Source organism: Panthera uncia, chromosome X (assembly GCF_023721935.1).
Source record: "Panthera uncia isolate 11264 chromosome X, Puncia_PCG_1.0, whole genome shotgun sequence".
NCBI lineage: Eukaryota > Metazoa > Chordata > Mammalia > Carnivora > Felidae > Panthera > Panthera uncia.
Window position 1 is genome coordinate 110,436,810 of NC_064817.1, and position 21,371 is coordinate 110,458,180.

Consider the following 21,371-nt stretch of genomic DNA (forward strand, 5'->3'; position numbering starts at 1 on the left):
ACACTGGGTTTGGCAATGATTTCTTGGACATACAACGTTAGAAATGGGAATACGTCAAACTTAAAAACTGTACCAAAGGAAACAATCACACAAGGAAAAGGTAACCTATGGAATGGGAGAAAACACTTGCAATCATGTATCTGATAAAGAGCTAATATCCAGAAAATATAAGGGATTTCTACAACTCAACAACAAATATGCAAATACCCTGGTTAAAAAATGGGCAAAGGATTTGAATAGACTTTCCCCAAAAAAGATACACAAGTGGCCAAAAAGCACATGAAGAGTGTTCCACATCTCTAATCATTTGGGAAGTACAAATGGAAACCACAATGAGAGATTTCACACACGTTAGGATGGCCACTATCAAAAGAACAGAAATTAACAAGTGCCGGAGAGGCAGAGACGTTGAAACCCTTGTACGCTCTAAGTGCAAAGGTCAAATGATACATCTGTTATGGAAAACAGAACGCAGGTTCCTCAAAAAATTAAAACTAGAATTACCACATGATTAAGACATTTTGCTTCTGGGTATTTTGCTCTGGGTATATATCGAACATAATTCAAAGCAGGATCTCAAGTGTATTTGTACACTTGTGTTTGTCCTAGCATTATTCACATAGCTAAGAGGTGGAAGAAAATGCAGGGGCGCCTGGGTGGCTCAGTTGGTTAAGGGTCTGGCTCTTGATTTCAGCTCAGGTCATGATCTCACAGTTCATGGGACAGAGCCCCACGATGGGCTCCCTGCTTGGGATTCTCTCTTTCTCTCTCTCTGGCCACTTCCCCACACTCTCTGTCTCTCTCTCTGTCTCTCTCTCTGTCTCTCTCTCTCTCTCAAACAAATAAATATTTAAAAAAAAAAAAGAAGAAGAAAATATAATATATGCACAAAATGGAATATTATGTAGTCTTAGTATTGAACCAGGAGTTGAGGTGCAAGTCACCATTGCAGATGCTTAAATCAACCTTTTTAATAAATTGATTATCAGTTATTTAAAAAAAGGGGGGGGGGGCGGATTTCTGTCATATGTTCCAACATGGATGAACCTTGAAGACATTATGCCAGTCAAATAAGCCAGTCCCAAAAGGACAAATACTGTATGAACTCAGTCATGGGAAGTCTTTCTCTAAAGTAGTCGAAGTCATAGAAACAGAAAGTAGAAAGGTGTTTAGCAAGGGGTGGAGGCAGGGGGTAGTGTTTAGTGGTTATAAAGTTTTAGCGTTACAAGGTGAAAAGATTCTAGAGGTTTGTTGTACAACAACGTGAATATACTTAACACTATTGCAAGTGTGCACTTAAAAATCGTTAAGCTGGCTCAGTCAAGGGAACATGTGATTCTTGATCTTAGAGCTGTGAGTTCAAGCCCCACGCTGGGTGTAGAGATTATTTAAAAAAATAAAATCTTAAAAAAGAAAATGGTTAGGATGGCTCTCTTGGGTCCTTGCTTCCGAGATGACCAAGAAAGGAAGGAATTACGGTAACGCTGCAAAGGGCCACAAGCCGCTGCACTCATTGCGTGCCCAAGGACAACGCCATTACGAAGTTCGTTATGTGCAACGCAGTAGAGGCCGTTGCCGTCAGGGACATTTCTGAAGCAAGGGTCTTTAAGGCCTATGTGCTTCTCAAGCTTTACGTCCAACTACATTACTGTGTGAGCTCTGCCATTCACGGCAAGGTAGTCCGGGATCGCTCTCGTGAGGCTCCGAAGGCCCAAACACCCCCACCCTGATCTAGACCCGTGGGTGCTGCCCCACGACCTCCACCAAAGCCCATGTAAGGAGCTGAGTCTTTGAGGACTGAAGAAAAACTGTTCTCTGGAAAAAAAATAAAATGGAGATTACACTTCAAAAAAATGCTTAAGAAGGTCAACTTAATGTTATGTGCTTTTTAAATCACAATAACAGAATGAAATAAAAAATAAATAATACTTTGAGATTGGGATAAAATATTTGTAAAAGACATATCTGATAAAAGACTATTATCCAGGGTATTTTATTTACTTTTCTATAGAGTATTCTTTTTCTTTTTTGAAGTTTATTTATGGAGAGAGAGAGAGAGAGAGAGAGCACGAGCATGAGCAGGGGAGGGGCAGAGAGAGAGGGAGAGAGGGAGAATCCCAAGCAGGCTCTACACTGTCAGCGTGGAGCCCAACACGAGGCTCGAACTCACAAACCATGACCTGAGCCGAAACCAACAGTCAGCACTTAACCACCTGGGCCACCGAGACAGCCCCAAAATATTTTTTAAAAAACCTTAAAACTCAACAATAAGAAAATGATCACTCCATAAAACAGTGGACAGAAGACCTGCGTAGACAACCTCACGAAAGAAGATATCGAGAGGGCATGGACACATTAAGACATGTTGAACACCATACATCATTCGGGAAATGCAAATTCAAACAAAAACGAGATGCCACTAAACACCTATTAGAACTGCCAAAATCCAAAACACTGACGACAAACATTGGCCGGGATGCGGACAAGCAGGACCTCTTGTTCACTGCCGATGGGAACGCAACATGCACAGCGTCTTTGGGGACAGCTTGGCAGTTTCTTACAAAACATGCTTTTACCATAAAATCCAGTAGGCGCGCTCCTTGATATTTACCCAAATAAATGAAAATCTCAGGTCCATGCAAAAACCTGCACATAAATGTTTACAGCAGCCTGATTCATAATTGCCATGACTCGGAAGCAACAAAGGTGTCGTTCAGAAGGTGAATGGTTGGGAAACTGGTACCTCCAGACAATGGCGTATCATTCAGTGCTAACAAGGAAGGACGTATCGAGACACGAAAAGACAGGGCGTGAACTTAAACGCGTCTCGTTAAGCAAAGGAAGCCAATCTGACAAGGCTACACATACCGTGTGTGATTCTAACAGTGTTAATATTATGGAAAAGGCAAAACTACGGAGAGAGTAAAAAGGCTAGTGGAGACCTGGCGTGGGAGGGATGAAGGGATAAAGAGGCAAAGCACAAAGGATGTTGAGGGCAGTGAAACGATTCTGTATGATATCACGATGGTGGGTACTTGTCATCAGGCATTCGTCTGAGGTCACGCCATGTCGAACAAGAGCGGACTCTAACATAAACTGTGGGCTTCGGGTGATAATGATGTGCCGGTGTAAGTTCATGGACTGCAACACGTATGCCGCTATGGAGTACTGATGGCGAGGGACGTGGCGCACGTGTGGGAAAACGGCGTGTACGTGAACTCTGTGCTTCCCGCCCGATTTTGCTGCGAACCTAAAACTCTCAAAAGTAATGTTTATTATTAACTGAAATAAAATCTGCTGGGAACAAAAAATACTCTTCGATGTGGGGGAGTCTAAAATCTTCCTGACAGGGGTCTCATTAGGTGATAAAAATAATACCATGGAACTCTCGTACATCGCTGGCGGGATGCAAAACGGTACAGCTGCTGTGCAAAACAGCTTGGTGGTTCACGAAAAAGTTGAACACGGACCTACCCTGTCACCTGGCAATTCTACTCCTAGGTAGAGAATTGACAGAGAATTGACAACAGGTCGATACCCCAGAGAACTGACAACAGGTGTTCAAACAAAAACTTGTCCGCGAACGCTCACACCGGCAATGTTCATAATAGCAAACAGGTGGAAAGAACCCCAAATGTCCATCAACTGGCGAACGGGTAAAGAAAAGAGAGTAGAGCCGTGTGATGGAATATTAGCCATAAAAATCAGAATTACTAATATATGCTACAAGAATAGAGCTCGAGAACATTACATGAAGTGAGAGAAGCCAGACACAAAAGGCCACACGGCGTATGATTCCATTTATAGGAAATGTAAATACATCCATATCCATCCATCCATCCATCCATCCATCCATGGATATAGATACATCCATAGAGACAGAAAGAAGATTAGTGGTGGCCAGGGCCTGGGAGAGGGAGGACATGTGGCATAACTACGCATTGCCGATGGGGGCGACATTTTAGGGCGATGAAAAGGTTGTGGAACCAGATAGTGTGGACGGCTGCGCAACGGTGTGAATGTACTACATGTTGCTAAATTGTACATTTTAAAATACTGAAAATATAACATGACTAAAAAAAAAAAAAAAAAAAAAAGAAGAAGAAGAAGAACGAACTACAAACGTACCTTGATTTTTTCACTCTCTTTTCTCACTCGCTTTGCATTTTCAATAATGTAAACAGTGCTTTTGTTGACTTCATTGTCAGCTCTGTGTCTCAGCCAATCCTCATATCCCTAAGGGGATAAAAATAACTATAGTCAAGCTCACAGAGAAATTCTTTTTTTTTTTTTTAATTTTTTTTAATGTTTATTTATTTTTGACACAGAGAGAGACAGAGCATGAATGGGGGGGGAGGGTCAGAGAGAGGGAGACACAGAATCTGAAGCAGGCTCCAGGCTCCGAGCTATCAGCACAGAGCCCGACGCGGGGCTCGAACTCACGGAGTGTGTGATCATGACCTGAGCCGAAGTCAGATGCTTAACTGACTGAGCCACCCAGGCGCCCCTCATAGAAATTCTTAATAAATTTCTATAACCCCCTTCCCTGAGTCACCAGTTGAGATTATAATATTAATCTCAACTCAGATCTCTGCTAATCTCTGCTAAAGAGACAACACTGTATATTTTTACAGCAAAACTAAGATACGCTTTCAAAACACCCCTTCGGTAAATAGCTTTACTGTGTTAAAAGGTTTCGCCATTCCATAGATGAGTATCCGTGAAAACACAGGCATCAGAACCGTAATATGTGAAGGACTATGACTTATTCTTCTGATTCTACTCTTATTCAAGTTAGTGCTAATTTCTCTACCTTTTCTAAAAAATGTTTATTTATTTGGGGGGGGGGGGGGGGCGGACAGAGAGGGAGGGAGAGAGAGAATCCCAAGCCAGCTCCACGCTCATATTGGAGCCTGACACGGGGCTCGATCTCACGACCTGAGCCAAAACTGGACACTTAACCGACTGAGCCACCCAGGTGCCCCAATTTCCTTACTTTTTAATTTGACAATCTTTCCCCCCTGGGTTTTATTTTCTTACAGACCTAACCGCTTAAATATATCCCTCTACAGTAGATTGTTGGGAGTGACCATCTCTGAGGAAATAGAATTCTTTCCCAGGGATAGAGAACAGAAAAGGCAAGATCGGATTCTTTTGGCAGAGAATCTATGATAAGGTTTGAACTTCAACAGTTAAACCTCTCCACTGACTTGGTGGTAAAGGAAACTATAAATTGGTGTTCATCTTTTAGAGTTAAAAGTAATCAGGGAAAGGTCTAATGGCTCATTTTTCGTTGGGTTTTTGTATGAAGTAAATTTAAGCCAAAAGAACTAAGGAAAGAGGATGTGCATTTGTTGGAGCATGACCTCTTCTCCTTTTTTTCTTTATAATAATGTCTGTACCTTTTCAAATATAACTGTTTGAAAAAAAAAAAAATCTCTTGATCGCCTTCCCTTTTTTCCCCAGCGCTATATTCATTCCTGTTCTGTCCCTCTTTATGACAATGCTAGGCTATCACTTCCGACGGTACCTTCTGTGATGTCAGTGAGGAAAGAAAGGCCCCAATGTGAACTAGTATAGGGAGTAAAATGAATCAGTAAGAGCTTTTGTAAACCGTGCAAGCTATTCTTGGAACTGGCAATTCTGTGATGTTAAAGAAAATAATCCTAACAGCCTAAGGGAAAGAACATTCCAAATGTCTTTATTTAGCAACCAGACACTTGATAAAATATTCTTGCAGTTCCTGGTAGGGAAGATAAAAGGCCAGATAACCCCTAAGAGGACCGGTAACCTTGTTCCAAATACCATTAAGCAGACCTTCATTTCTGAAGTTCTTTAGGGTAAGTTTTAGAGCTCTTTGATAAGTACTGTCTAGAAGTATGTTTGCAATTAGCCAGGTCCTACGGACTGTCCCAGGGCCTGATAAACACTGCCACCCCACTCTTCACCTCCAGTTTCCCATTTCCACTTTCAATTTCATGTGGAAGTTTTCAAAGGGACAATCGTACAAAATGCTCAAAATACTTCAAAGACATCAGCATCAGAAACCATGGCAATCGTCGGCTTTGATGACAAACAAGAATAAAAGTCTCCTCTCCCACCACCCACTTCGGCAGCATCGGGGAACATAACACATATAAAACATTTGTGTTATCGAGTTCTCTGCTTTAGGCGACGACAGCAAAAAATTCACTAGAATGGGAATTTTTCGGATAAAGATATACCACACTGGAAAAATTCGTCTCTCATTTCCTGACTGAGCTGTACCTTCTCCCGACTTTCTTTTCGGGTTACAACCCCCCACACGAATACTCAGGAGCAAATGGGCAAACGAAATTAAAGACGTACCTTCCGGTCATTTTCATGGTTTCGACAGGGACCAAATATAAACTGAATCCATCAAGGATACTGCCCACTCCAGATAAATATGAAAAAGGAACTTTGACAAGAAAATGCACACCAGACAGGAGTGAAATGCACGCGTAATTGTGAATGAGAAATTTACCTGCTTGATGGCTGTAACAGTTATAACAAAGAAAAGCGGAAGTCCACTGGTAACGGGGCTCGTTGGCGTGTCTACCGTGACCTAGGGAAAGAAATTCAGTTGGACGTGAAATGAAAACAGGCCATTTGCGTGCACGCGGGACGTACCTGCTGCATCCATTTCAGGCAAAAAGGACAGACAAGACACATTCCGGCAGCAGGGTGAGTATTAACGCTCATCAAAACAAAAGCAATCCGCACAGCAGTTAGTTGAAGATAACAGTTCTAAATTCAGGCTTCGCTTTCAGTCCACCTTAGATTAACTCCTTCAGTGAAATACAACCAATCATTCACCATCCATTTGCTAAGCACCCTCCTTTCAGCCCCTGGGCTCTAAGGGGCTACGCTCTACATACAGATGTCGCTTTTAATAAGATAGAGAACAGTCCCTGCCCTCCTAAAGGTGGCAGCTGACAGGAAAACCAGACGTTGAAACAAGCGAGACGCTGAGACCTAAAGAGTAAGCGGAAACGAACTAGATGAAGGATGGGCTTTCAGGCACAGTGAACAGCATATGCAAAGGCTCCGTGGTCGGAGGGAGTGTAAGGAAGCCAGCGGCAAGAGTGTGGTGTGAGATGGCCGCTGCAGAGGGAGACAGAGGCAAGACCAGGAGGGGCCCTCTAGGCTAGAGTTCATGCTTTACCCCACACTGGGAAATAACGGAAGCTTTTAGGCAAGGAGAGGTCCCGTGAACAGAACTACATTTTGGAGAGATCATTCTCCCTCATTTGAGGCAAGCGGAACGGAAGGGAACAGGAGAGAAGGCAAGGAATCCACTTAGCAGGCTGCTGCCATAATCCAAGTAAAAGATGTTGGCCTGGATAAGGGTGGCCGAAGGTACACGTGGAACGAACCTCCAGAGGTATTTAGGGATTAACGAAGAATTTCTTGTCAGGGGCGATTAAAGAGATCTTCCAAGTTTCTGGTTAACATGGCTGGGTAGATGCTGTCGTCATTCACCGAAACAAAGGAATACTGAAAGCCAACTAGATCTGAGGGACAGAGGACCAGGAGTTCATTCTGCCCCCCACCATCTCTAATCTGCCCCCCAATCTCATCTCTGATCCCCACCACGGGCTTGTCTCTGCCACATACCCTGAGTCACAGCCATAGGCTTTCATGTGGCTCTGTGCCCTCAGGCCCACCCTGAGATACCAGTCTGGCATTCTTCACCAGGTAAACTCGCTCTGGTCTTTCAAGGCTTAGTTCAGATATCATCCACGCACTGAAGCCTTCTTAAGCTCCTTTTGGTCAGAAAGACATATTAACTTCCAACGTATCCCTGTAAGATGTTGCCCAGGCTACTTTTATGACTTGTACTGCATTAAATTAGAGGAATACAGGACTGTCTTCTTGGCTGTAACGAAAATTCCTTAAGGATAGAAAAGTCCTATCTTGATTTGCATCTATTTGCTAGAATCACTGCGAGGCGCACGGTAGGTGCTTGGTACGCATCCACCGAATCCAACAGAACTGTGCTGTGTACCACGTGGAAGGATTCTTCAAGCTTTTTCTGCCGTTGATTTCATGCTGTCCTGTAAGATATCTTACTGTGGATCTAAAGGAGCTCCTTTTCAAATGCCCCATCATTTAAGGCTGAAATTAGCTCTTTCCCATAGCATAACCCAGATTAGTTTTAAGTAGCAGAGCTAAATTAAATTACAGTACCATTTACTCAAAGCCTCAAAGTGGATAAACAGAAGCATTTTCCATTAACAAGGCATTTGAGCGATTTCACTGGGATGTTTCTGCTTCGTTTGAAAAATGAAATGAGGAAAAAAAAAATTCCCTTACTGTAATAAAATTTCCTGGGGGTAATCTTGGCGAGGGAAAACTTTTGATAGCTCATAGACTTAAAGATGGAGAATGCAACGTAAGAGGTCTAAAATTTTAAACATAAAACATCAGCAGGAACACAGAGAAGATCAAGTCTGCCAGGCTTTCACACTTAAAAGTAAATGAATGAGGAAGAGCAAACCTGATAATCACAAAGAAAAAAGGATAAACTTCCAATTAAGCTGAAGCTGGTGCTCAACAAAGTAAAACTATTAATTTGAACAGTTTTGATTTTGGTATATGGCACTGAAATTAACGGCACACAATATATGTCCTTCTAGGATGAACAAAGATAGGAAATCAATGAAAGCTTTTAAAGAAAGTAACAAATTCTCAACAGGTTTTCTTTCTTTTTTTTTTTTAACAGGTTTTCTAAGTAAAAATGCTACTTTAGAAATATATAAAATCATATTAATCTTGAAATGTAATATTAGTATTTTAAAAAGTCTTAGTTTTAAATTTATTTATTTGAGAGTCAGAGAGCGTGAGTAGGGGAGGGGCAGAGAGAGAGGTAGAGAGAAAGAATCCCAAGCAGGCACAACACCTGACGTGGGGCTCGATCCCATGACCTGCACTGACATCAAGAGTCAGATCCTTAATAGACGGAGCCACCCAGGAGCCCCTAAAGTATCTTATTAAAACAAACCCTGAAACATCTTTTGGTCACGGGACATTTGAAAATTACAAATGGATTGAGAATCTGTTTGAAGTGATTAAGTTTCTAAGAGAGGAGCTCTTACCTGTACAAGGAAAATGATGAGAAAATAGAAATTTGCAATTCTTCTAAACTGTTCAAACAGATTCTTTGGGAGGAAGTTCCAAAGTGTATACTGTATGGGAGTAAAAATAAAAAGAGTATGATTAGAAAGGAAACTTGAAAAACCCTAATAATGACTCATAGGGGTCAGATTATCAAGACACTTTGAAAGCACATTTAAAACCCAAACCTCACACATACAAAGAAGCATACACTTAGAGGCATACAGGAGAAGTGAAGTTTTCACTTTGAGCGTTACAACTGGGCCATCTAGTCTCCAACCTCAGCCTTCCCTGACCTGATCTACATTAGGCTCCTCGTTAGGTGCTCTCATATCATCCTATACTTCCTCGATAAAAACTCGTTACAATGAATAAGTATATATGCGTGCATTTATTATTAAAGTTTCTCCCTCAGTAGGCAATGAGTTCTATAAGGACAGGCTTTTCATTTGTCTTTTTATTACTTTTTCCCCCGACACCTACAGACACAAGGTAGACACTAAATAAATTAGCTGAATGAATGAATGAACAAATTAATTGCTCTGGCTCAGCTAACGACTGGAGTCTGGACCATTGTCACCAATGTAAACTCTGTCCCTATTAGTACCTCCCAACCTCCATGACAGCCGAGGTATACACATAACCCTGAGGCATAGAGGGCTTTCACTTTATTTATTTAATTTTTTGGTTTATTTATTCACTCTGAGAGAGAGAGAGAGAGAGAGAGAGCGCTCGCGCAAATGGGGGAGGGGAGGGGAGGGGGGGAGAGATAATCCCAAACAGGCTGTGCATGGTCAGCACAAAGCCTGACTTAGGGCTTGAATCCATGAACCGTAAGATCATGACCTGAGCTGAAGTCAGACACTTAACTGACTAAGCCACCCAGGCGCCCCTCATTGTTTATTTTTAAAACAGTATTGAGAGCATAGGAACTCTGTTTTTTCTTTAAAAAATTTGTTTTAATCTTTATTTTTGAGAGAGACAGACAGAGAGAGAGAGAGAGAGAGAGAGAGAGAGAGAGACAGAGTGCGAGCAGGGGAGGAATAGAGAGAGAGGGAGACACAGAATCTGAAGCAGGCTCCAGGCTCTGAGCTGACGCCGGGCTCGAACTCACGGACCGTGAGATCATGACCTGAGCCGAAGTTGGACGCTTCACTGACTGAGCCACCCAGGTGCCCCAGGATTTAATAACTTTAGCTAAAAAGGCACTGTCCAGGGAGTCTGAAAAGATTCAAAGAGATGTCTAATAAATTCTACTGATTCTGAGTTTTAAAATAAGGGAGAATGCTAGTGTAATTTTAGGCTTGAAACTTTAATCCAAGAGTCTTTCACACAGGAGTTCTAAATTTAACCTTGGGCATGCCTTCAAAGAGTTACGTGGAGCTCACTGATTCTTTTTTTTCCTTTCTTTCTTTTTTTTAAAAAAAATGTATTTATTTAAATTCAAGTTCGTTAACATACAGTATAGTTTTGGTTTCGGGAGTAGAACCCAGTGATTCATCACCTACATTTGACACCCAGCGCTCATCCCAATAAGCGCCCTCCTTAATGCCCATCAGCCATTTAGCCTACAAAGAGCTCAATGATCTTTTAAATTTTTTAATTTTTGAGAGAGACAGAGGCAGTGCGAGTGGGGGAGGGGCAGAGAGAGAGAGAGAGAGAGAGAGAGAGAGAGAGAGAGAATTCCAAGCAAGCTCCACACTGCCAGCATAGAGCCCGATATGGGGCTCCAACTCCCAAAACCGTGAGATCGTGACCTGAGCCAAAACCAAGAGTCTGACACTTAACCAACTAAGCCATCCAGGCACCCCGAGCTCACTGATTCTTAACCCACTGAAGTGCCTCCAAGATCAAAGCTCAGGGTTTTTAAAGGAAAAAAAAAAAAAAAAAAGTATGATGGAAAAATATAGTGAAAACTAAAGATTCTAAAGATCCTAGCAGGATGCAATCAATGCTCCTTTTGCTACAGAAGGGGATTTCCAAATTTCATCCCAGCTACAAAATTCTGGTGATTCCCAAAGGTTCTTGCTGATTGTATTAAAATCAAGTAGGAAGGCTGCAGAGAACAGGTTTTTCTAAAGAAAAGTATTGTGTTCCCCGAAGAAGAAAGGAACACTAACTTTATTAGGAAAAATTTAAACCAGGTCAAAGTTTCTCTTCAGTGTTCCTGTGTTAATAAGACTTATTCCCGGTGTTACACTGACATTACTGATGTCATTTGTTAACAAACAAAAAGCACCCATTAGGACAAAGTTATTCTTATTACCGAAAGGTTCAAGAAGGAAATCAACACTTGCTACAAAGCTGGAAGGCAGGTAATGTATTCTACAAATTGTACATTTCTTCAACTAAAAGATTCTGGTGAAACATATAAGCAGCCAAAAGGCACGTGAAGAAGGAAAAGTTCACATTGTGAAAATAGTGTTCTCTCCAGAATGGACCGAAAGGCCTCTTCTAACGAGAGAGCACGCCACACAAGCAAAACCCATGAGAGTGAGGAAATCACTAGTACTTCTCGGAATGCAGTAATACTCATCACAGAAACATGAATAACAATACCAGCTACCATCTACTGAGTCTGAGTTATGGAGACTGAGTTACTGAGTTACCATAGGCCAAGCGCGGGGCTTAAGGGCTTTCTGTGGATTCCTTTCTCTCATCCTCGCCACAATCCTCTGCGGTAACTACCGTTAATATCTCCATTTGATAGATAAGAAAACTGAGACACAGAAAAGTTCGATGACTTCCTTTAACTTCAAACCCAGGCCTTCTGTCTATAAGGACGAAGTTCTTCACCACTACACCGTAAGCTATTCTCTTATAATTATTCATTGTATTAAGAATGAAATCTTAATCTTCTAAACCTTTCTGATTGAAAAAGAATGAAATCTTGCCGTCTGCAACAACATGGATGGAACTAGAGGGTATTATACTAAGCGAAATAAGTCAGTCAGAAGACAAGTATCATGCGACCTCACTCATATGTGAAATTTAAGATACAAAACAGATGAACATAAGGGAAGGGAAGCAAAAAATCATATCCAAACAGGGAGGGGGACAAAACAGAAGAGACTCATAAATATGGAGAACAAATGAGGGTTCCTGGAGGGGCTGTGGGTGGGGGGATGGGCTAAATGGGGAAGGGACATTAAGGAAGACACTTGTTGGGATGAGCACTGGGTATTATACGTAGGGGATGAATCACTGGAATCTACTCCTGAAATCATTATTGCACTGTATGCTGACTAACTTGGATGTCAATTAAAAATGAATGAATGGGGGCGCCTGGGTGGCTTGGTCGGTTAAGCGTCCAACTTCGGCTCAGGTCATGATCTCACGGTCCGTGAGTTCGAGCCCCGCGTCGGGCTCTGTGCTGACAGCTCAGAGCCTGGAGCCTGTTTCAGATTCTGTGTCTCCCTCTCTCTCTGCCCCTCCCCTGTTCATGCTCTGTCTCTCTCTGTCTCAAAAATAAATAAACGTTAAAAAAAAAAAAATTAAAAATGAATGAATGAATGAATGAATGAATAAAATGATAAAAAAAAAGATGTCATTCTTTTTCTGAAGTTAGTATACTGTCAACTCCTCTTTTTCTGCTCTGGAGCTTTTATAAAAAAAAAAAAAGCACATCAGTTATAATGATCAGCAATCTAGAAAGATTGCAAACACGTAATATTTACAGAGAAAAGAGAGCTGGGTTGTGTTTCAATGCAGAAATGTTCACTTCTTTACTCTGATTTCTAATACATATGTACACTACAGAGATATATATGCAAACCTGTTCAGAAACAATCTTTATTTGCCCCATGAGCTCTTGACTATTTAAAAAAAATATCCTGGGGTGCCTGGGTGGCTCAGTCGGTTTGACTTCGGCTCAGGTCATGATCCCGTGGTTCGTGAGTTCAAGCCCCGCGTCGGGCTCTGTGCTGACAGCTCCGAGCCTGGAGCCTGCTTGGATTCTGTGTCTCCCTCTCTCTGTGACCCTCCCCTACTATCTGTCTGTCTCTTTCAAAAATAAACAAACATTAAAAATTAAAAAAAAAAAAAAAATCCTAATGCATTGTTTTGCCAACTGGCAAAACTGAAGCTAGATAAAATATGAAAAATATTATAGTAAATACAAAAAGATTTGACAATTAGATGGGAGTCTTATAGTTCTTTTAGAATGTGAAATCACAAGTATACTACACCAAAATGGTTATCGCTCGTTTAATGAAGGTGACTTTACCATCAGTGTGTTACATTAGCATCTTCCACATTAAACACTATGAAAAATAATTTCCTAGAAACTATTTCATATTTTACTTGATGCGTAATAAGAGAGAAAAAATAGACGGGGCACCTGGGTGGCTCAGTCGGTCGAGCGTCCAACTTTGGCTCAGGTCATGATCTCGCAGTTGGCGAGGTCGAGCCCCGCGCGTCCGGCTCTGTGCTGACGGCTCAGAGCCTAGAGCCCAGGGCCTGTTTTGGATTCTGTGTCTCCCTCTCTCTCTGCCCCTCCCCGCTCATACTCTGTCTCTCTCTGTCTCAAAAATAAATACAAACATTAAAAAAATTTATAAAAAAAAACCCAAAAAAACAATAAGAGAGAAAACCGAGAAAGGAGCCCCCGTGGTACAATGATGTGAAAAGGGCTCTTCACTCAGAGCGACCAGTCCTTACAAAGCAGGTCTGCTCCTGCCTTTCGCCTAACTCTGCTTGGTGACCATGGCACTAACTTAATTTCTCTGCATTTGTTTTCTTTGTCTGTAAAGTCAGCAAGGTGAACAGATAATCTCTCAGGATCTTTCAGTTTTAGAAGCCCAGGAGTCTGAGTCAAAGGACTACTACTGTTATCTTGGATACTATAGGGTGAGATACAATTTTCAGTCAAAGGACTGTTCCCTATCCTGCGCAAGTATGAAAACTTCTGGCTGAGGATAAATTTTCTGCCCTAAGGTTAAAGATGAACAGGAAAGACATTTTATCCAAATATACTCAGAATGTTCTATAGGCTAGTAGATACAGGCTCATTAGGCCAACACAGTTTTCACTCATTCTGTACACATTTTACATGTTAATCCCCTATGTAAGTATAATCTAAGTATAATACTACGGGGGCGCCTGGGTGGCCGTCGGTTAAGTGTCTCTTGCTCACAGCTCAGGTCATGCATGATCTCACGGTTCATGAGTTTGAGCCCCGTGTCGGGCTCTGGGCTGATGGCGTGGAGCCTCCTTGGGCTTCTCTCTCTCCCTCTCTCCGCCTCAAAATAAATATGTAAACTTAAAAAAAAAAAAAAAAAAAAGCATAATCTGTACTGCATCACCACGTAAAGAAAAATCACGTGTATTTGAAAACTAAATGTTCATTTTTTTTAAACGTTTATCCATTTTTGAGAAAGAGAGAGCGAGCACGTGTGCGTGAGCAAGGAAGGAGCAGAAAGAGAGGGAAACAGAGGATGTCCCAAGCAGGCTCTGTTCGGTCAGCGCAGAAGCCCCACGTGGGGCTCGAACCCACGAACTGCGAGATCATGACCTGAGCTCAACCGACTGAGCCACCCAGGTGCCCCTAAATGTTACCTTTTTAAAGAAAGGGCATAATTTTGTTTCAGGTCCTAGGTGTTGGCAAACTTGCAGCGATCCAACTGTCACTAACATTTTAGAACTGCCTTGCCAGGCTACACAAAGAAGTAGGGAAGATTCTCAACTGTGAATCTATCAATTATCTGCCATCTAGCACCTAGTACCTAACCTGGTTCCCAAGGTCAAGATTAGCGAACTAATATTAGTAGAATGAGGACAACTGCGTACTAGGAAGTATAAAGGGGGCTTTCACATATGGAGCATTAGCTCCATTTCATGGATGAGGACATTTAGACTCAAGAGATTAATTTGGCCAAGGTCACACAGCTAGTAAATGGTCAGGCCGGAATTTAAACATGTCTTTAAGACTTGCAGGTCACAGCTCTTAGCACTAGACGATGCTGAAGGAAGATGATTATTCAAATGGTGACATAGCTACAGTGACTGAACTCTTAACTGTTCCAGCAATGTGCTGAGCAGAACATACCCTTTAGGACCCAGGAGCGTACTCGAGGAGCTTGGCAGTGGAACAGAGAAATATAAATGTCATTCCAGGATAGCACCCTCCAAAAGAACGTAAATTATTTATAGCCTCTTCCATCCACTTTAAGAGCAATTCAGGAAGCTTTGGGCAAGTAAATAATTCCCACTTTTAGCACCCTTTAAGGCTTAAAGTTTTAATATGCAGAATCAACAGGCACTATGAATAATAATGGAAGGCTAGTGAATAATATGTCAGCTGTAACAAGACAAAATGATGCTTTAAAAAAACCCCAAACAAAACCAGCCTTTGGGTGGTTGCTAGACGGTGTTTAAGTGCACATCCACGTATGCATATATAAATACATACACCGGCTTCCTTGGAGGCATAAGTAAGTGCATGATCTGGCTCACTATATGAATCACTATATATATCTATTGAATTAAAAAAACAACTTACCTTAGATGAGACTATTCTATTATCACAAAATCTCTGTGCAATGTAAGCTTCTGTTTCTGAAACTGGATGATTGCCAACAAACACTGTGCGTGTACCAACTCTTTTCTCTTCTCCAGCACACTGACCAAGAGAAAGGGGGGGAAAAGTCAGTTTCTTATCACATTTCTCCATGCTTCTATAGAGCTCAGAATTCTTGCCTAGGCACGCTTCATCACAAGCTAGAGAGACCAAGTACTAAAGAGGGGAAAAAACCTTGTTAGGCTACTCAAAGTCCACTAGGCTGAGTCGCTGACTTAGTGAAGATTAGTACGAGTGCTGCTTGAGACAGCAGTTCTGAGGCCAACACGGCAATTCGAAAATGTTTAAATTTTTCTAAATTCCAGAGGAACAGTATTTTTCCTGCCATTTTTCTTTCTTCCATAGAATCTCAACCATCACCATTAAAGCAACGCACTCACTTAGAACAGGTCAGACTGGGAATATTTATCATACAATGACTGAGGGCAATCTTGTCAATTTCGTATCCGAGAGTCCAAAGCAGAGGGCAAATCACTTCTAAACACAAAATAATTACTTGTAAGTATAGAGAAACAGAATGGCTGTCTTAAATGATGACCAACGACTTCTACAAAGAGAAGTTGTTACTTCTTTGGCTTTACAGGAAAGACATCCTTTGTGATTTCTCAGAGCCTACTGTCAAAAAGTCCCATTTCACACGATATGTCTCTAATGCCGCTTCTATGTTTTTTAGAAGTAGATTTGCTGAATCTAGAAGTTCTAAGGTTGAGCTCCATTTTACCTCACCCTTTTCTTTCACTGAGGCTTTACTCTGTTGGGTTTTTTGTTTTTTTGTTTTTTTAAAGATTCTCCAGGAAGTTTATTTTGCAAACCTTTTGCATTTCAGGTTTTATTGGCTTACACTGTTATAAAGAGAAAAATGTATACTGTTTTGAACACTGAACGATTTATCATTTTGTATGTTTACTTTTAATTGACCTTCAAATGCAGCAGCTCATGAGTTTAGTATAAGTATTCTTGCCACCCCATCCCACGTCACTGAGTCAAAGAGTTGAAGAAGATACACATACAAAACACACCCGGGAACACACACACACAGGCCTTCTGTAAAGTAAACAAATCTTTTGTAAGGTACATAACGGTTCCTTTTTGGAACTTTCTATATCTAGTTCATGTCTTTTTTGAAACTGGGATATTCCTAGTTCTCAGACACAATCTTTATAAAGCAAAGCGTTTATCTCTTTGCAAACTCAAGTAATTCTTTAGAACAATGTTTTTCTTATTGATTGGAAAAGAAAGGAGTGTGGAAGGTCAAAGAGAAAAAATCACTTCAAATGGTCAAAACAGAAGAGGACTGAAAAAGAATACATTTAACAGTGTAGGGAGAAAAATTTCACGGATAGACGCTATTAAAAATATTGATATTCAAAGGAATCGCTTTGGACCCATTGCCAAAAACTTAGATTTTTCTTAGTTAATTAAAACCAAGAGTGGTGGTTTTATTTAGGAAGATACACTGAAGTAAGAACGAAAGGATTGTACAATTTAATTTCTATATAAATGACTGTTTGAATATACAAAGTATCGAACAGAAGCACAAGATAAATTGGCAGAAATACTCAACCAAGAGCAATGATTAAGACCACCATTTCAAAGATCTTCTATGTACAAAGAATGAAAAAAATATTACTGTTAGAAGACTTTACAACAGCGCACAACTGAATCCAATCCTAATTCATTCCTCTTATACTTCTTTCTTCTTCAGTATCAGCGGACCCACATTACCTCCTGTCACTTCATTGTTTCTTATGTGAACCATCACAGGCAGGAAAGGTTTAGAACGCCATCGCCTATGGTAAGCTGCTTTAGTAGGACACAAATCTTCAATGTTTATTTCATTCACCACTTTGGGATTTTCCTTTTGTATTTTAAGATTAATCAAGCTATCCTTCCGTCGTTTTTATCCTCCGGGAGGAATGGACCAATTGCAACGTAGCCAAGTGGTGAAAAGTACACTAAGGAAAGGCAAGAACTGCAACAGCGAGCTGGGTGATCCTGGTAATGTTCTCAGGCCAGGGAGCCACTTTCGATATGGTGGAAGCTGCACCTGCACGATGCCTTGGCGATGTGGGCCACGCCCTCCGGCACCATCTTTCCCAGCAGCCCCCACCGCTCCCCAGTCGAACTGCCAGGCCGCTACTGGCTCCTGGCTTCTTATCTTAAATCAGGGTAATACATTTTCTTATACAAATTGGGGATAGTCTCCTTTGATGGTACTATATTATCGTGTTTGAGACAACCATATCTTTAAGTCAAAAAAAAGACAGGAACCAATATCCACGTATGTATTTCCATTATATTTTTTTGTCTCAAATTTTTATTTACATTCTAGTTAGTTAACATAAAGTGTAATACTGGTTTCAAGAGCATAATTTAGTGATTCGTCACTTACATAATACAACACCCAGCACTCAAAGTAGGTAGGCACAAAGATTCCCCTTCCTATCCTTGACCCCCAAAATAATCATTTTAAAGCAAGATTACTTAGAGCTTGCAAAGTTCTCCAAATGTCACCCAAAGGATGCATTTCGATCTGAATTTTTGTATCTTATATTGATATTATAGGGAAAATTATTATTTTTTTCAATTAAAAAAGTAAAAATCGGGGCCCCTATGTGGCTCAGTCGGCTATGCATCTCACTTCAGCTCAGGTCATGATCTCGCGGTTCATGGGATTGAGCCACGCGTTGGGCTCTGTGCTGACAGCTCAGGGCCTGGAGTCTGCTTTAGATTCTGTCTCTGTGTCCCTCCCCTGCTCATGCTCTGTCTCTCTCTCTCTCTCTCTCAAAAATAAACACTAAAAAAAATTTTTTAAAGTAAAGATCACCCCAAAGTATAAGTAAGACCTCTTGACTCATTATTTTCATTTCAGCTTATTAAATAATTATTTAGTGGGATACTGCTTTCAAACTCTGTAGGGAATCAATCAAAAAGTATTGGGATAAATTGAAGTAGGAGAGATTTAAGCTGTATATAAACAGGGCAACTTCTGGAAATCTACCCTGGCATGGGCTAACAGAATCTCTACCCATGGCAATCTGGAAAAAGTCAGTCAGTATCCGTGCTAGGCAGCATAGCCACTTACCCACTTGCCCAAAGACAGGGCATTATAAGACCCAACAGTTCCTGGAAGACGGTAAACAATACCTTTATCAGAATGGGAGCTATATACATTTTGATTCAGGGACTGACTTCTTTGTTTGCAACTGTAATATACAGGGTCTGACACAGACTACTGAGAAGAGCACTAAATTTTCCATAATATCCATTTTGCAAATTGTAAACAGAAAGGGAGTACACCACAGGGCGCCTGGGTGGCTCAGGTCATGATCTCACCATGATCTCACCCTTCGTGGGTTCGAGCCCCATGTGGGGCTCTGTGCTGACAGCTCAGAGCCTGGAGCCTGTTTCAGATTCTGTCTCTCTCTCTCTCTCTCTCTCTCTCTCTCTCTCTCTCTCTCTCTCTCCCCTTCCCCAACTTGTGCTCGCTCTCTGTCAAAAAATGAATAAACATTAAAAAAAAAAAAAAAGAGCGAGTACACCTTGCTAAAGTCTAGCTCATTCTGATTCACCCTTACCCTGACCTTCCATTGTAAGTTAGTCTTCGCTCAGTCTCTACAACAGACCCGAACCTTATAATGTACAGACTTATTTGAATTACAGAAATTGTCAAGTACATATACACACTGCAATTTACGACCTTTAATATTTGTCTGGTTGGTTAGTTTTTCATGCAACCAAGACACGACGGTAGAGTAAATAAGAAGAGTTACCTTTTATGCCAGTTTTCAGACCATTCTACCAATGGGAAAGGAGGAAGAGGAAAAAGGAAAGGCCGAGGGTCAGTGAAGCAGGATGTCTCCTGCACTGCCAACATACATTGTTCCCCTTGGTTAACAGTGGCCACTTATTAACTTAAAACAAAAATAAACTAGTACTTCCCCACTTCTGAATGGTCTTCACCTTTCTTCTCTGGCAGTTAATAGCATTCCAGAGAACAAAAGGCAGGGACAAGCATAACACAATTTCTGAGGTCTGTCATATTTTTATGAATTCCCTACATGTGAGTGGCATTTTCGGTTTTACTAAGAGCTTTCCCCATGCATTATCTCTCTGATCACTTTCAAATAAGGCCTACGTGACTTCTATGTCTATGAAGTTGGGAGAAAATGGATTGAAACTGCTGTGTAGGTTTGGGAGGGCGGGGGAGGCGGGGTGGTCCTGGCAGTGATCATCGTTAGATGATGAAAACGGGGCCCGAGAGGAATTGTATAACGTCTACTGAGGGTTTTTTAAAAAAGGGCAAAGTCTCCTCAGCCCCGGCAGGTTTGGGTTTGCAGCTGCCTGGGACTGGGGCTGAAGCTGAAATAGGACTTTTCCAGGCCTGCTTCACCCTCAAATCTGAAGAACCTGCAATTTCTGGTGGAATTTGCTCTAGCTTATAATGCTGTTTAGTTTGCATAAAAATGGCAGCGCTGAACTCATGTGTAAATTCACTGTAATTTTCCGCTTGCTGCCAATGTAGTGGTTTTAGTTCCTGTGACTGTGAATAAGGTAGGTGCCTTAGCGAGGGCAGAGAAACTCCAAGTGGGAATCATTAAAAAAAAAAAAAAAAAAAAAAAAAAAAAATCTCCCTTCGGGATGGCACACGATGTAGTGTGGAGTGGGAGGATATGATTCCTGCCACCTCATGATGAATTTTAATTCATTAACAGTCCATCCTGTGTTGAAGTGCTTCCCATCCAAATGTCCTTAGAAATGGCATTTTAAAAAACTGAAATGTGCTGGCACGGATTCTATTCTAATGACACATCATACACTACAATAAAAAGTAAGGAAAAATATTAAAAAGCGCATCAATAATACATGGGCTGATAGAGAAAGCAATTCAATTCTTTTCCTCAAGATAAAAGCGCCACCCTTTTGTACCCTTGATTTATAGCTCCATAGGATGAACTGAATATTATAGGGAAAAACAAAGGTAAGTAATTTATACCAAAACATCGTGTCTCAATAAAAATCAGAGTTAAATGACACTGTTATTCAACTAGTACCATCTTAAAATCCATGCCTTTGCTACTCATAAAACATAGAAAGCTGTTGAAAGTATAATCTGTGTCTTGATTGCCTCTAGACCAGTTACTCAATAAGAACTGAGAGAAAATAGAGACCTCGATACAAGACTGTCACTATAAAACCTGGCACAGAATCTAAAACAGCTCATGTCCCCGGCCTTTCCAGGTGTTTGCAGACTTAAAATTTTTCACGAAGTCACAGATCAGTGGTTCTTAATTCTGGCCACACGTTGGCTTTAAATGCAACACCGATGCCTGGGTCTTTTATTTAATATTTAATTTTTCGGGAAGCTCCCTAGGTGGCAACTCTAATTTGCAGCCCATGCCTGTGAAAACTGCTACAGACTCTTTCTCTTTGAATTAGTGATCGCTCTTAACTAAGAGTCTACAAGTTTTTAGTACACCAGCCATAACCCTACATTAAAAAATAAAAAAGTTTATTTATTTTTGAGAGTGAGTATGCACTTGCCAGCAGGCGTGATTGGGGGCGATTCGGGGCGATTGGGGGCGGGGGGCGGGGCCAGGGGTAGGGGGAGGTGGATGGGCGGGGCCAGAGGATCTGAAGCAAGCTCTGTGTCCCA

At 41.3% G+C, this 21,371-nt stretch overlaps 1 protein-coding gene across 7 annotated transcripts in view; it reads right to left on the reverse strand.

Moving 5' to 3' along the window:
- ATP11C (ATPase phospholipid transporting 11C) overlaps positions 1–21,371 on the reverse strand; it is a 170,262-nt gene that overhangs the window by 75,851 nt on the left and 73,040 nt on the right. For all 7 annotated transcript variants that reach the window (XM_049644381.1, XM_049644377.1, XM_049644376.1 and 4 more), the window contains exons 2-5: positions 15,638–15,757; positions 9,120–9,209; positions 6,506–6,586; positions 4,129–4,236 (exon numbers count right to left, since the gene is read on the reverse strand). In XM_049644381.1, the coding sequence (XP_049500338.1) occupies positions 4,129–4,236; positions 6,506–6,586; positions 9,120–9,209; positions 15,638–15,757 (399 nt within the window). The remainder of the gene's footprint in view (positions 1–4,128; positions 4,237–6,505; positions 6,587–9,119; positions 9,210–15,637; positions 15,758–21,371) is intronic.